Source organism: Solenopsis invicta, chromosome 5 (assembly GCF_016802725.1).
Source record: "Solenopsis invicta isolate M01_SB chromosome 5, UNIL_Sinv_3.0, whole genome shotgun sequence".
In the NCBI taxonomy this organism is placed as follows: domain Eukaryota; kingdom Metazoa; phylum Arthropoda; class Insecta; order Hymenoptera; family Formicidae; genus Solenopsis; species Solenopsis invicta.
The window spans coordinates 25,871,311-25,888,520 of NC_052668.1; the positions used below are offsets into that span (position 1 = coordinate 25,871,311).

At 29.9% G+C, this 17,210-nt stretch overlaps 3 protein-coding genes across 5 annotated transcripts in view; 2 read left to right on the forward strand and 1 right to left on the reverse strand.

Annotated features, from left to right (window-relative positions):
• LOC105195292 overlaps positions 1-17,210 on the reverse strand; it is a 264,833-nt gene that overhangs the window by 71,195 nt on the left and 176,428 nt on the right. The window lies entirely within an intron of this gene.
• LOC113003086 lies at positions 583-2,747 on the forward strand. The gene is made up of 3 exons (XM_026131019.2): positions 583-876; positions 1,002-1,531; positions 1,643-2,747. The coding sequence occupies exons 1-3, from the start codon at positions 729-731 to the stop codon at positions 1,745-1,747; spliced, it is 783 nt and encodes a 260-aa protein (XP_025986804.2). The 5' UTR covers positions 583-728; the 3' UTR covers positions 1,748-2,747.
• Positions 11,758-15,187, forward strand: LOC120357955. 2 transcript variants are annotated; one of them, XM_039450084.1, is made up of 2 exons: positions 11,758-14,333; positions 14,440-15,187. In XM_039450084.1, exons 1-2 carry the CDS (start codon positions 13,821-13,823, stop codon positions 14,509-14,511), a joined length of 585 nt encoding a protein of 194 aa, XP_039306018.1. In that variant the 5' UTR covers positions 11,758-13,820; the 3' UTR covers positions 14,512-15,187. Both variants share the same exon structure in this region; 1 of them encodes a protein (XP_039306018.1).

Here is a 17,210-nt window from a genome sequence, read left to right on the forward strand (position 1 = left end):
GTATATAAGTCATCCGCTGGTCGCGATCTATTTATACATTGCCCGCGAAGCTCCGCCTAGCTGAGCAATTAATCATCATATAATCTAAACATCTGTGCCTGCTCTTTTTTTATTTGTAAAAATATCATTTATAAGAATTTAAAAAGATACGTTGAAGATATTAAATTAAATGTAGCAAAGAAATTTTGTATGTGACTAAAGATATCGAAAACTGAACCCCATTTCGCTGATCTTGAACTTGACATATGTTGTTAGAATCATGACTTTGAGTTTTTGATAGAAGAATTTAGGTGCCTCTTGTTATTTATTAAAAGTTACTATTAAATAAAATTAATAATATAAATATATGTTTAGCTTTAAAATTTTTACTTTATTTAATGTTCTTATTTTATTGTACTTATCTTTAAGTAACTACACTAATTATTCCGTCAATACTTAATCTAACGACCATAAATATTCTACAATATGTATTATAATTATACCTACATTATCTATATATAATATATAAATATATTTTTGCGTATGTGTAAGTACGTATGCATATATGTACGTATGTATATATACGTATGTATAAAAATTTTTTTTAATCTTTCTAATCATCTTTTACCATAAACTATTATCTCTCTTTACTTGCGTTTATATGTTGACATTTCTGATTAATAAATGATCTAAGTAAATGCATTTATGTGTTTGTAATTCTGGATTATTTTGTGGAAGCCCAATCCTTAATGAACAGTTTTGTCTACGACGTTGTCATCTATGTTATATATTATAGATTCAAAACGATAAATAAATTGATGGGGCAGTTGAACGAATCACTATCCGATCCGTCATGGAACGCACTAAAGATTAGACGCATCAGAGAATTGCATACTGGTAAGTGCAAATGTTATATTTTGTACAGTATTTTGATAGAGTAAATACATATTGTTGGAAAAGTAAGTTAAGAAAATTTATGAAGAAATCGCGATGACAAGAAAGACGTGAATTATGTTTTGTAGGTATTTGTCACGTGGTCAATATGCTAAATGATATTCACGGCCTTTATCTCCTCTTTTATTCAACGAATTGCTTTGTCATGGCTGCGACTACATTATTCATAATCTACATAGACGTTTTGGAGAAAGACACGTATATATTGATAAAAAATATCTTTTGGATAATGCAAATTGCACCATTTGATTTGATGTGCTCGATATGCACACTCGCGCGTCAAGAATCCGACAAAATCGGACAATCTATGTATGAAATTCTAAATAATCGCAAATTGGTGAATCTTGGTAAGATAAACAAAACGAGAAGTCCATCAAGTTTAGATATGTATCCGCCATTTGAAAACTCGGACAGCGAGCAAAATTCTATCAGTGGTCACAATCGGAATTACGGAGTCTTGGGAAATATCTCGCGCAGAAATTTAGACCGTGAGTGTGTCAGAAAAGAGATGAATGATTTTTCCATTCAATTGCAACTGTATCGAGTGGCATTTACGGCTTGCGATTACTTTGAAATAAACAATGCTCTCTTCAGTGGTGTGAGTATTTAATCTATTTACATACTTAATTTACGTAAAATTAATACCTTTTGAATTACAATGTAAATGATAGTTCTGGAAATAATTAAATAAAGTAAACTTATTTTTCAGTTTGTCGGGACGATCATAACATATTTAATAATTTTTATTCAATTCTATCAACGACCCAAAAATCTAGGCAGGAACGTTGAAGACCGTTTAGTGAAAAATAATTAATTAATAATTAATTAATAAGAGTAAGAGTTATCTAACAAACAATACAGAAGAATATTGTATACAAAATTTTATGTAAGGATTGTGATCCATTTTGTATTGGACAGATCGTATCGTCGATTACTTAAAACTAGAATTTCTGAACATAAAAACGACATCCGAAAACAAACAAGCAATCACTGGATAATTTCCGAGCATAGTATGCATTGCAACCATGACTCTTATTGAGATAATGTTCAGATTAATTTTATGTAATGAAATAATACAACATATTCATAATTATTTATAAATAAAATAGATTTTACTTTCTCAATTTTTTTAGCTGACTTACACTATTGAACATTAAAAAAAGGAGTCTAAAAATGGTCAAAATTGTGCTAAGACGGATATCTTTAAAATATATTCAGTTATCACGTTGAGAGAGACCATTGATTAAAAAAGTTTATTTACTTAAAAAATTTGTTGTATGATACGAGCCAATTAAGAAAATTGAGAATTAATAACTATACTCAATATACAATGCATATAATTAAATTATATTACAAGCGACAAAAAATTAAAACACAGCTGATCGAAATTTGAATCTACAATCCATTTTTCTTATACTAACAATAATGTAACTATTACTTCATAAAATTAGACTACTTTCGTAATTTGATCAATATCTAATTTACCTAATGATCTTAAACATCCTATGACATATGTGTTTTATAATTATACATATGAAATGTATATAAGGTACTTGAACCGAATAAGGCCCAGTACTAATAAGGGCTATTTTTAAATTGATCATTTAAAAACGTGCTTTATGTATGAAATATATGCTTAAAAGATGTGTCATAGGAAGTAGATAAAGAGGGACTAGGAAATTAATACCGGTAACAACACGTTTATTCAGTGCAACAAAAGCTTATAACAAAGTAGACAAATCAATTGTTTCTATAAAAATTTGTTATAAATTTTAGAAGCAAACATTATTTTATAATTTATTACAACGTATTATAATATTATTCAACTGTCTAATTATAGAAAAAAAGAAATATATAATATATATATCGATTTTTTGGAATAAGTATACATTTTTATAAATAATGTATTATTAAACAAGGCCTACTTATACATTGTTATAGCCATTGCCATTTGTTTATTATGTATGTGACTTGCAATAAAGAATAACGACTTTCAATAACTTTCCATAAGGTAAATTATACTAAAATAGCCAGAATTTTTAAAGTTAAAATATTAATTATAGACAAAATTAAAAATAATTCTTGTGTTTGACAATAAAAAAGATCATAAAGACTTTCGTTTTTGTGACTAATAATCATTTTAACAGTAAGTTAGAAAATAATGTTTAATTGCTTTATTATTTTCACTTTATTTTTAATTCGGCTCTTATTAAAAGCACAAGAATTTAATAGGGCCCAATGGCAAAGTTTAAAAATATTTCTTTTTTGTTTATTAAAAAGTATTTTATATAGAAGATAATTTTATTTTAGCGAGTAGTTAAAAGGAACATTTTATTTTCATTTAGTTTATTTGAATATCTTTGTAAACAGAATTTATAAAAAATAAAATAAGTTAGGTTGGGTTTTATTCGGCTCGGATACCTTACATAAATATACATAAATATGTATTGTATATATACATCTACGTATGCATATGTATGTACATATATATCTTTTTAATCTTTCTAATTTCCTTATATAACTGATCGTTATTCTTCTTTCTTTGCATTTCCAATTTAATCAATTGTCTAAGTAAATGGATTAAATTTACTGAAATAGCGTTGCATTTATCAAGGACAACTGGTATGCAATTTAATGTTGCTGAAGTAGGTTTTCATTCTATTTGAAAAATTCACAACGTGCACGCTTATGCAAGTGTTTCGCTTACAGTAATACTTCAGTTATCTCTTCACCAAAATATTCTGTATCGTAAGAAATTTCAATATAATCAACAATCGTACTTGTAAAACGCGTCGATATTAGCCAGATACGAAATCATAATGGACAAAAGAAACAATATGGAAGTGAACACGCCGTCGATAGAATACATCTTACGTCCAATAACGTACACTTCGTGGCTCATGGGAGTTGGTGTTGCACGACCAAGAAATTTTTCCAAAACTGTAACGATAATAAAATGCATTGTTTATCTAACCGTGTATACTGTTCACCTGGTATACACTGTGATAAAATACTTTAAGTTTTCTGATTTCTTCGCTCTTAGAAGCGACATATACGAGTTCGGATACTTTATGAACATGGTGACGCTCCAAGTATCAACGTGCTACAGCATTTATCACGGGCTCAGACACTTCGAGAAATGGCCAGAACTGATGGACAAAATAAAGAAGCTTGATCAAAAGATCAGGAAGCAAACAATCATCAATGACCGTCCTGTCAAAATCATGGAAGCGCTAGCGCTTTTAACGACATTCGCTTGGTGTCCTTTGTGCTTGACCGTACATGTCCTTTATTATTACTTTACGAATCCAGAAACTATTAACGAGGAAACCTTTTTGGCGTACTACATGCATGCACAGTCCATAATCAACAGCTTTGTCTTTGACATTATCGTCTATGTGATCTATTATAGATTCAAAATGATAAATAAATTGATCGGGCAGTTGAACAAATCACTATCTGATCCGTCATGGATTGCGCTAAAAATTAGACGCATCAGAGAATTGTATACGGGTAAGTGCGAATGTTATACATTGTACTGCAATTCAATAGAGTAAATCTGCATTACCGGAGAAGTAACTGAAGAAATTATGATGACATAAAGACATAAATTTTGTTATGAAGGTACTTGTCACCTGGTCAGCATGGTAAACGATATTTACGGCCTTCATCTTCTGCTTTGTTCGGTGAACTCTTTCGTCACGACTATGATTATGCTGCACGTAATCTATATGAGTGTTGTGGAAAAAACCTATTTATATATACTGATAGACAATATCATTTGTATACTATATGTCATGCAATTTGGTCTGATGTGCTGGGTTTGCACGCTCGCGCGTCAAGAATCTGACAAAATCGGAAGATCTGTACATGAAATTTTATTTAATTGCAAAGCTGTAAATCTTGGTAAGATAAACGGGGCGAGAAATCAATCAAATTTTGAGATGCGTTTGCCATTTGAAGACTCGGACAGCGAGCAAAATTCTAGCAGCGGTTATAATATGAATTACATCGTCTTGGAAAATCTCTTACGCAGTAACTTGGACCGCGAATATGTCAGAAAAGAGATCAATGATTTTTCGATTCAACTGCAACTGTATCGAGTGGCATTTACGGCTTGCGATTTTTTTGAAATAAACAATGCTCTCTTTAGTGGTGTAAGTATATAATCTATTTACTTAACTTACGTAAAATTATTATCCTTTAAATTAAAATTTAAATAATAGTTCTTAAAGTAATTATGTGAAGTATACTTATTTTTCAGTTTGTCGGAATGATCATCACTTATTTAATAATCTTCATTCAATTCTATCAACGACCCGAATATCTTGACGAAAAAGTAGTAGAACGTTTATCGAAAATATTTTGAGATTTAGCAGCGCCAAATCGCACAAACATAGACAATAGAAATACGTTAACGGTAAATAAAAAATAAATTAATTTATAATTGGCTTAGAGTATAATAATTTTACCTTAAGTTTATAAATTTTTTAGCTTTCTGACTTTTACTTGATTTTCCGAATTTCTTAACAGTTAACAATCCTATATTATTGAAAATTAGAATAAAACAATAAGTATAGCAAAACACTAGCGGTAAATACGAATCAAACTCAATAATTAGAAAATTGTAATAAATTAATAACAAAATAATTTAAAATAAAAAGTGAAAGTAATAGAATATTTTGGCATTCTCTTTAAATCACTTTCAATCTGTTCTCACAAGAGTTTAAACAAAGAAGCGTTTTCGATACTAAATTACTCAATAAAAACTAATTTTCAAATTATTAATATTCAATTATTAATTTAATTATTAAAAAAGTAATTTTCAAAAATGAAATAATCGAATATATAGTGTTGAATAAATCATGGACTGTTTGCGTAAGAAGAAAAGCTTTATTCTCATAAGTTCGGCGACAATTCTCTTTACATGAAACGTGTAACCGAGATAATAACGATTAGTAGAATGTTCAACACAAGGACAACGAAAGTAGAAAGCGCGTGCGTTTCGCGAGAACATAAACGTTCCACAATATAGATCGTCGATCGATTGTATACAAGTCATCTGCTGCTCGCGGTCTATTTATACATTGCCTGCGAAGCACCGCCTATCTAAGCAACTTCTCATCATATAATCTAAACACCTTTATTCCCTTTTTTTTTATTTGTAAAAGTACCATTTACAAAAATTTGAAAAGATATGTTGAAGATATTAATTTAAATGTAGCACAGAAATTTTGTACGTGAGTAAAGATATCGAAAAATGAACCCCATTTCGTTGAACTTGACATATGTTGTTAGGATCATGAGTTTAAATTCCTATCAGGAAATTTTAATTATTTCTTGTATTCGTTAAAAGATACTATTGAAGAAAATTAATAATATAAATATACGTTTAACTTTAAAACTTTTACTATATTTAATGTTGATATTTTATTGTACTTATTTTTTAGTAAACATACCCATAATTATTCCGATCAATACTTAATCTAACGAGCATAAATATTCTTCAATATGCATTATAATTATACTTAAATTATCTATACATAATATATAAATATATATTTACGTATACGTAAGTGTATATGCATGTACGTATATGTACGTACAAATTTTTTTATTCTTCTTACCCATCTCATACCGTAGACTATTATCGCTCTCTACTTGCGTTTTTACGTTGACATTTCTAATTTAATAAATGGGTTCAGTAAATGCAATCAATTTACAACTGCATAATACTTATCGAGAGCGAGTATAAAATTTAATGTTGCTGAAGTAGGTTTTCATTCTGTTGGACAAATTCGCAATGTGCACGGTTATGCGAGTGTTTCGCTCCCAGTAAAACTTTACTATCTTTTTTCCAAAATTTTCTGTATTGAAAAAAATTTCAATATAATCAACAATCGTATTTGTAAAACGCCTTGATTAGCAAGATACGAGGTGATAATGAAGGAAAAAAACAATGTGCGAGTGAACAACGCGCCGACGATAGAATACACCTTACGTCCAATAGCGTGCATTTCGTGGCTCCTGGGAGCTGGTGTTGCACGACCAAGAAATTCTTCTAAAGCTATAACCATAATAAAATGCATTGTTTATCTGTCCGTGTATACCGTTCACCTGGTATATGCCGCGATAGAGTTCATTACTGACAAGTACGCTATTGAAAGCGGTATAGTCGATTTCGTATGTGTGATGTACATCGTGACGTTCCACGTATCGGCGTATTACAATGTTTATCATGGGATCAAGCAGTATGAGAAGTGGCCAGAACTGATGGACAGAATGAAGGAGCTCGATCGGAAGATCAAGAGGGAAACATCTCTCAATGACCGACCAGTAAAAAACATGGAAGCGCTAGCGATTCTAACGACATTTGCTTGGTGTACGTTAGCTCCGATCGCAGACATACTTTATCATTACTTTACAAATCTAGATGTAAATGTGTACGTGGCTGAAATTCTGGATTATTACGTGGAAGCCCAGTTGTTAATGAACAGCTTGGTCTTCGACATTGTCGTATATGTGATCTATTATAGATTCAAAACAATAAATAAATTGATCGGGCAGTTGAACGATTCAGTATCCCATCCGTCATGGATCACGCTAAAGATTATACGAATCAGAGAATTACATACGGGTAAGTGCGAATATTATATTTTGTACAACAACTCAATAGAATAAATCTATATTGTCGCAGAAGTAATTTAAGAAAGTCTATGAAGCAGTTGCGATAACATCGAAATGTTAATTCTACTACGTAGGTATTTATCAAGTGGTCAGCATGGTAAACGATATTTATGGTCTTTGTCTTCTGTTCTATTCAACGAATTGCTTTGTCATGACTGCGTCTACATTATTCGAAATCTACATAGATGTTTTGGAGAAAAATTACACGAACATATTAATGAATAATATCTTTTGGATAATGCAAATTGCACAATTTGGTCTGATGTGCTGGATTTGCACGCTCGCGCGTCAAGAATCCGACAAAATCGGAAGATCTATGTATGAAATTGTACATAATCGCAAATTGATGAATTTTGGTAAGATAAACAAGACAAGAAATCAATCAAGTTTAAAGATGCATCCGCCATTTGAAGACTTGGACAATGAGTAAAATTCTAGCAGTGGTCACAATCTGAATTACGTTGTTTTAGAAAATCTCTCGCGCAGAAATATAGATCTTGACTGTGTCAAAAAAGAGATCAATGAATTTTCGATTCAACTGCAACTGTATCGAGTGGCATTTACGGCTTGTGATTTCTTTGAAATAAACAATGCTCTCTTCAGCGGTGTGAGTCTATTTATTTTATTACAATTTACATTAATTTAATTCTTTTTCAATTGCAATGTTAATAATAATTTTTAAAGTAATTGAATGAAGTGAATTTATTTTTCAGTTTGTCGGGACGATCATCACTTATTTAATAATCTATATTCAATTTTATCAACAACCCAAAAATTTAGACTAGAATGTAGCAAAACATTTAATGAAAAATAATTAACTATTAATTAACTAATAGAAGTAAAAGAATACTACCAAAGAATAAAAAGATGAACGTTGTACACAAAATTTTATGTAAGGATTGTGATGCATCCTATGTTGGACAGACTCGCCGATTACTTAAAACTAGAATTTCTGAATATAAAAACGACATCAGAAAAAAACAAGCAATCGGTTATTTCCGAGCAAAGGACGCAACCGTGACTCCAACTGGGGTAATACTGATATTAATTTTTGTTAAGGTTCTATGGATATTTATTTAACAATTGGCATTATGTTAATATACGTGCAATACGTCCGTTGCATGTACGCAACCGTTACAAACGCAGGTCGGTGTTCAACTGACAAAATGCGCAGAGAGATACATAAAAAAGGGTTGAACACAATAGCCTAGAGATGGCATCCGTATCTTAGAACCATCAGGCCACTAGGCTCAGGCACGAGAGTCCAAATTCTAAATAGTTTCAAAAATTTTATGCAATAAAATAATACAACATATACATAACCATTTATAAACAAAATATTTTACTTTCTCAATCTTCTTAGCTGACTTACACTATTAAACATTAAAGAAGGAAGTCTAAAGATGGTCAAAATTGGACTAAGACGGGTACCTTTAAAATACATACAGTTTCCACGTTGAAAGACCATACATTCATAAAGAAAAGCTTATTTATCTAGAAAATTTATTATATAATACGAGCCAATTAAGAAAATTGAGAACTTATAACTGTACTTAATATACATATAATTACATTATATTACAAGCGACAAATAATTAAAGCACAGCTGATCGGAATTTGAATCCACGATCCTTCTTTCTCACACTAACATTAATGTAACTATTACTTCATGAAATTAAACTACTTTCGTAATTTGATTATAATATCTAATTTACCTAATGTTCCTAAACATCCTATGATATATTTTATAATTTACATATAAAATGTATTTAAAATGCTGAAGCCGAATAAGGCCTAGTACTAAATAAAGCCTACTTTTAAATTGACCATTTAAAAACGCACTTTATGCATAAAATATATGCTTAAAAGATATGTCATAGGAAGTAGCTAAAAAGGGACTAAGAAATTAATACCGGTAACAACAGTTCAGTGCAGAAAAAGTTTGTAATAAGGTGGGTAAATCAGTCGTTTTTATAAAAATTTGTTGTAAATTTAATAAGTATTCATTATTTTATAATTTATTACAACATATTATAATATTATTCAACTTTCTAATTATAGAAAGAAACAAATATATAATACATATATTGATTGTTTAGAATTAGTATATCTTTTCTATAAATAATGTATTATTAAATAAGGCCTACTTATACATTTATGGTTATAGCTATTACCATTTATTTATTACGTATGTGACAGAGAATAACACTTTTCAATGACGCTAACTTTTCATAAGCTAAAATTGCACTAAATTCTGTTATGAAGGTACTTGTCACCTGATCTGCATGGTAAACGATATTTACGATCTTTATCTTCTGCTTTGTTCGGTGAACAGATTCTTAACAGTTGTGACTACACTGCACTTAATCTGTATGAGTGCTGTGGAAGAAAACTATCCGTATATACTGATGAATAATATTATTTGGATACTGTATGTTATGCAATTTAGTCTGATGTGTTGGATTTGCAGGTTTGCGCGTTAAGAATCCAACAAAATCGGAAAATCTGTATATAAAATTGCATTTAATTGCAAATCTGTGAATCTTGGTAAAATAAATGGGGCAAAGAATCAATCAAGTTTTGAGATGCATTTGCCATTCGAAGAATCGGAGAACAAGCAAAATTATAAAGGCGATCGCAATCTGAATTACGTCGTCTTGGAAAATCTCTTGCGCAGAAACTCGGACCGCGACTGTGTCAGGAAAGAGATGAATGATTTTTCCATTCAACTGCAACTGTATCGAGTAACATTTACGGCTTGCGATTTCTTTGAAATTAACAATACTCTCTTCAGTGGTGCGAGTATGTAATATATTTACATACTTAATTTATGTAAAATTAGTACTTTTTGAATTACAATGTAAATAATAGTTCTCGAAGTAATTAAATGAATTAAACTTATTTTTCAGTTTGTTGGGACAATCATCACTTATTTAGTAATATTCATTCAATTCTATCAACGACCCGAACAGAGAAACATAGAACGTAAAACGTTTTTTTTTAAATATTTCGAGGTTTAGTAACGTTAAATTTTTTGCATTAAATTAATATTAAATTAATATTAAATTCATTCTTTTGCATTAAATTTAGCTTAATATTAAAATTTGTTAATGAAAAAACTAGATATTTTAAAATTATGTTCAAAATTTGATAATAAAATGTTTGTAGTTTTTTTCAAGGATGCATAAAAGGAAAATACATTCCCCAATTTGTTCCGATTTTCTAGGTCATATTTTGTAAAATATTTTCCGACGGAATCTAAAAAAAGCATTTAATGAAAGCAAAAGAGAAATGTTGAATTTTTTATTAATTATAAACACATGTATTATAAATATACGAATAGTAATAATACAAAATAAACATTTGGTCTTTAATGCATCTTTAAAACATTTACAAGATATTTTTCTTTTGACAGAAACACTTATCTCTTCTATTTGTATGCAAAAGAAAACTAAAACGTTATTAACAATAAATTTATATATAGTAGATAACGTGTTTCAAAAATGCATAATTACTAAAGCATTTTGTACATATATTGTTATAATTGTTTTATAACATTGTTGTCACTGATTTGGGAAACAACATTGAAGTATGTGAAACTATTTACTTTTGCAAAGTCAAGATATAGCTTTCTCTTTAAAAATAACTGTTATTTACTTTCTACTACTTGTTCACTGTAAAATGCAAAAGTCGTAAAAAATATTTACAATATTTCATTAAATAATTAGAAAAATTATATTAATGATTAAAAAAGTATAAACCGTAATGATAGAGAACTTTGACCGGTATATAAAAACATAATACTAGCAACCGAGATGCTTTAACGGTAAAAGAATATATTTAAAAATTTAGAATTGGTTTACAGTGATTTAATTGTATCTTGAGTTAAAATTTTCAGTCTTTCTGAATTTTCTTTGATTGTCCGTAGTTTTTACTGACTGTTACCAACTCTGTATTTTTGACGTATAAATTGAAATAGAAAGAAAGCAAAGCAATAGCTCGAAGGACGGCAAATATGAATCAAACTTGTTAATAAGAAAGCTGTAATAAATTAATAACAAAATAATTTAAGATGTAAGGTAAAAGATATGATGGAATATTTCGACATTTTCTTTAAATCACTTTCTATCTGTTTTCACAAGATTTTAAACAAAGAAGGGTTTTAATGTGAGACGATACTAAATTGTTCAATAAAAACTAATATAAAATTAAAAACATTCAACTATTAATTTAATTATTAACAAAAAGGCAACTTGAGAATAAGGAATAATCGAATATATAGTCTAAACAACAGTTTCATTTTTTTTAATTGTAAAACGTTACCATTTACAAGAACTTAGAAAAATATGTGAAACATATTAATTAAATGCAGCAAAGAAATTTTGTACCTGAGTAATGATACAGAATAGGGAATCCCTTTGTTGATCCTGAACTTGACATATGTTGTTAGGATTTGAGTTTCTTTCAGGAGATTTTAGCTGTTTCTTGTTATTCGTTAAAAGTTACTATTAAATAAAATTAATAATATAAATGTGCGTTTAGCTTTAAAACTTTAACTTTATTTAACGCGTATGTTTTATTGTATCTATCTTTAAGTAACTACACCTAATTATTCCGATCAATACTTACTAACAACCATAAACATTCTACAATGTGTATTATAATTATTCCTACATTATCTCTTTATTGCTGCGTGCCCGACTTATGGAGCGGTTATTATTGATTCGCGCAAGGCGATCGAGGAGTGCGACAAGAGAAGATCGTTTCCTCCAAACGGGTTTAGTTTTGACGTGACGCGGAACTATGTATGGACGTTTGTTTTAACTCTGCGATCTTTCTCATTGTAAAGAGAGTTATTAATAAAGTTCGAAGTTGCCTTTGCAAAAGAGTGTCAAGTCATTCTGGGTCGAGCGTCTGATTCTCTTCTTCCGTGTGCCGCGTGTGTTTGTCTCGCCGAGTGTAACAATATAGTACATAAATGTATATGTGCATATGTATAAGTATGTATGCATGTATTTATGTATGTGTATGTACAAATTTTTTTTATCTTTCTAACCATCTTTTACCATAGTCTATTATCTATCCCTATTTGCATTTGTACGTTGACATTTCTAACTTAATAAATGGTCTCAGTAAATGCATTCAATTTACAACTGCATAATACTTATCGAGAGCTGCTAGTATAAAATTTAATGTTGCTAAAGTAAGTTTTCATTCTATTTGAAAAATTCACGATGTGCACGGTTGTGTGAGTGTTTCGCTTCCAGTAAAACATTACTATATTTTTCCCAAAATATTCCGTATCGCAAGATTTTTCAATATAATCAACAATCGTATTTGTAAAACGCGTTGATACGAGGTGACAATGGAGGAAAAAAACAACGTGCAAGTGACCAACACGCCATCGATAGAATACATCTTACGTCCAATAACGTATACTTCGTGGCTCATGGGAGTTGGTGTTGCACGACCAAGAAATTCTTCTAAAGCTATAACCATAATAAAACGCATTGTTTATCTGTCCGTGTATACCGTTCATCTGGTATATACCGCGATAGAGTTCATTACTGACATCTACGCTATTGGAAGCGGTATATTCGATTTCGTATGTGTGATGTACATCGTGACGTTCCACTTATCGGCGTATTACAATGTTTATCATGGGATCGGGCAGTACGAGAAGTGGCCAGAACTGATGGACAGAATGAAGGAGCTCGATCGGAAGATCAAGAGGGAAACATCTCTCAATGACCGACCAGTAAAAAACATGGAAGCCCTAGCGATTCTAATGACTTTTGCTTGGTGTACGTTAGCTCCGATCGCAGAAGTTCTTTATTATTACTTTAAAAATCTAAAGAATATGTACGTGGCTGAAATTCTGAATTATTACGTGGAAGCCCAGTTGTTAATGAACAGCTTGGTCTTCGACGTTGTCGTATATGTGATTTATTATAGATTCAAAACAATAAATAAATTGATCGGGCAGTTGAACGATTCAGTATCCCATCCGTCATGGATCACGCTAAAGATTACACGAATCAGAGAATTACATACGGGTAAGTGCAAATATTATATTTTGTACAACAATTCAATAGAATAAATCTATATTGTCGCAGAAGTAATTTAAGAAGGTCTATGAAGCAGTTGCAATAACATCGAAATGTTAATTCTACTACGTAGGTATTTGTCAAGTGGTCAGCATGGTAAACGATATTTATGGTCTTTGTCTCCTCTTCTATTCAACGAATTGCTTTGTCATGACTGCATCTACATTATTCAAAATCTACACAGATGTTTTGGAGAAAAACTACAAGGACATATTGATGAATAATATCTTTTGGATAATGCAAATTGCACAATTTGGTCTGATGTGCTGGATTTGCACGCTCGCGCGTCAAGAATCCGACAAAATCGGAATATCTATGTATGAAATTGTACATAATCGCAAATTGGTGAATTTTGGTAAGATAAACAAGACGAGAAATCAATCAAGTTTAGAGATGTATCCGCCATTTGAAGACTTGGGCAATGAGCAAAATTCTAGCAGTGGTCACAATCTGAATTACGTTGTTTTAGAAAATCTCTCGCGCAAAAATATAGATCTTGACTGTGTCAAAAAAGAGATCAATGAATTTTCGATTCAACTGCAACTGTATCGAGTGGCATTTACGGCTTGTGATTTCTTTGAAATAAACAATGCTCTCTTCAGCGGTGTAAGTCTATTTATTTTATTACAATTTACATTAATTTAATTCTTTTTCAATTGCAATGTTAATAATAATTTTTAAAGTAATTAAATGAAGTGACTTTACTTTTCAGTTTGTCGGAACGATCATCACTTATTTAATAATCTTCATTCAATTCTATCAACGACCCAAAAATTTAGACTAGAACGTAGCAAAACATTTAGTAAAAAATAATTAACTATTAATTAACTAATAAGAGTAAAAGTATACTACCAAAGAATAAAAAAAATAATGTTGTACATAAAATTTTATGTAAGGATTGTGATGCATCCTATGTTAGACAAACTCGCCGTTCACTTAAAACTAGAATTTCTGAATATAAAAACGACATTAGAAAAAACAAGTAATCGGCTGTTTCCGAGCATAGGACGACACAACCGTGACTCCAACTGGGGTAATGCTGAGATTAATTTTATGCAATGAAATAATACAACATATACATAACCATTTATAAGTAAAATATTTTACTTTCTCAATCTTCTTAGCTGACTTACACTATTAACCATTAAAGAAGGAAGTCTAAAGATGGTCAAAATTGGACTAAGATGGGTACTTTTAAAATACATACAGTTTCTACGTTGAAAGACCATACATTCATGAAGAAAAACTAATTTATCTAGAAAATTTATTATATATAATACGAGCCAATTAAGAAAATTGAGAACTTATAACTGTACTTAATATACATATAATTAAATTATATTACAAGCGGCAAATAATTAAAGAACAGCTGATCGGAATTTGAATCCACGATCCTTCTTTCTCACACTAACATTAATGTAACTATTACTTCATGAAATTAAACTACTTTCGTAATTTGATTATAATATCTAATTTACCTAATGTTCCTAAACATCCTATGATATATTTTATAATTTACATATAAAATGTATTTAAAATGCTGAAGCCGAATAAGGCCTAGTACTAAATAAGGCGTACTTTTAAATTGACCATTTAAAAACGCACTTTATGTATAAAATATATGCTTAAAAGATATGTCAAAGAAAGTAGCTAAAAAGGGACTAAGAAATTAATACCGGTAGTTTATTCAGTGCAGAAAAAGTTTGTAACAAGGTGGATAAATCAGTCGTTTTTATAAAAATTTGTTGTAAATTTAATAAGTATTCATTATTTTATAATTTATTACAACATATTATAATATTATTCAACTTTCTAATTATAGAAAAAAACAAATATATAATACATATATTGATTCTTTAGAATAAGTATATCTTTTCTATACATAATGTATTATTAAATAAGGCCTACTTATACATTTATGGTTATAGCTGTTACCATTTATTTATTACGTATGTGATTTGCAACAGAGAATAACACTTTTCAATGACGCTAACTTTTCATAAGCTAAAATTGCACTAAATTCTGTTATGAAGGTACTTGTCACCTGATCAGCATGGTAAACGATATTTACGATCTTTATCTTCTGCTTTGTTCGGTGAACAGATTCTTAATAGTTGTAACTAAACTGCACTTAATCTGGATGAGTGCTGTGGAGGAAAACTATCCGTATATACTGATGAATAATATTATTTGGATACTGTATGTTATGCAATTTAGTCTGATGTGTTGGATTTGCACGCTTGCGCGTTAAGAATCCAACAAAATCGGAAAATCTGTATATAAAATTGCATTTAATTACAAATTTGTGAATCTTGATAAAATAAATGGGGCAAAGAATCAATCAAGTTTTGAGATGCATTTGCCATTCGAAGAATCGGAGAACAAGCAAAATTATAGAAGCGATCACAATTTGAATTACGTCGTCTTGGAAAATCTCTTGCGCATAAACTCGGACCGCGACTGTGTCAGGAAAGAGATCAATGATTTTTCCATTCAACTGCAACTGCATCGAGTGGCATTTACGGCTTGCGATTTCTTTGAAATAAACAATGCTCTCTTTAGTGGTGTGAGTATATTATCTATTTACATACTTAATTTACGTAAAATTAGTAATTTTTGCATTAAAATGTAAATAATAGTTCTTAAAGTAATTATATAAAATATACTTATTTTTCAGTTTGTAGGGATGATTATTACTTATTTAATAATTTTCATTCAATTCTATCAACGATCTGCATACTTGACGGAAACGAAGTAGAACGTTTATCGAAAATATTTTGAGATTCAGCAGCGCCAAATCGCACAAACACAGACAATCAAGATACATTAACGGTAAATAAAAGTAAATAAATTTAGAAGTGGTTAAGAGTAATTTAATTTTATCTTAAGTTTATAAATTTTTTAGCTTTCTGACTTTTACTTGATTTTACGATTTTCTTAACAGCTAATAATCCTGTATTATTAAGAGTTAGAATAAAACAATAAGAATAGCAAAACGCTAGCACAAAAGGCGGTAAGTTTGAATCAAACTCAGTAATTAGAAAATTGTAATAAATTAATAGCAAAGTAATTTAAAATAAAAAGCAATAGTAATGAAATATTTTGGCATTCTCTTTAAATCACTTTCAATCTGTTCTGACAAGAGTTTAAACAAAGAAAAGTTTTTGATGTTAAGTTACTCAATAAAAACTAATTTTAAAATTATTAATAATCCATTATTAATTTAATTATTAGAAAAACAAACTTCTAATAAATTATTTATTAGAAACTTTTAAATAAGAAATAATTGAATATATAGTGTTGAATAAATCTTGGACTGTTTACGTAAGTAGAAAAGCTTTATTCTTATAAGTTCGGCGACGATTCTCTTTACATGACACGTGTAACCGAGATAACGATTAGTACAGTGTACAACACAAGGACAACGAAAGTAGAGAGCGCGTGCGTCTCGCGAGAACATAAATGTCCCACAATACAGATCGT

Coding starts and splice junctions, on each gene's coding strand:
- LOC113003086 (XM_026131019.2), top strand. CDS start 729: ATGAACAGTTTTGTCTACGACGTTGTCATCTATGTTATATATTATAGA. Junction 877..1,001: donor CATCAGAGAATTGCATACTG/GTAAGTGCAAAT, acceptor TATGTTTTGTAG/GTATTTGTCACGTGGTCAAT. Junction 1,532..1,642: donor ACAATGCTCTCTTCAGTGGT/GTGAGTATTTAA, acceptor CTTATTTTTCAG/TTTGTCGGGACGATCATAAC.
- LOC120357955 (XM_039450084.1), top strand. CDS start 13,821: ATGGTAAACGATATTTATGGTCTTTGTCTCCTCTTCTATTCAACGAAT. Junction 14,334..14,439: donor ACAATGCTCTCTTCAGCGGT/GTAAGTCTATTT, acceptor TTTACTTTTCAG/TTTGTCGGAACGATCATCAC.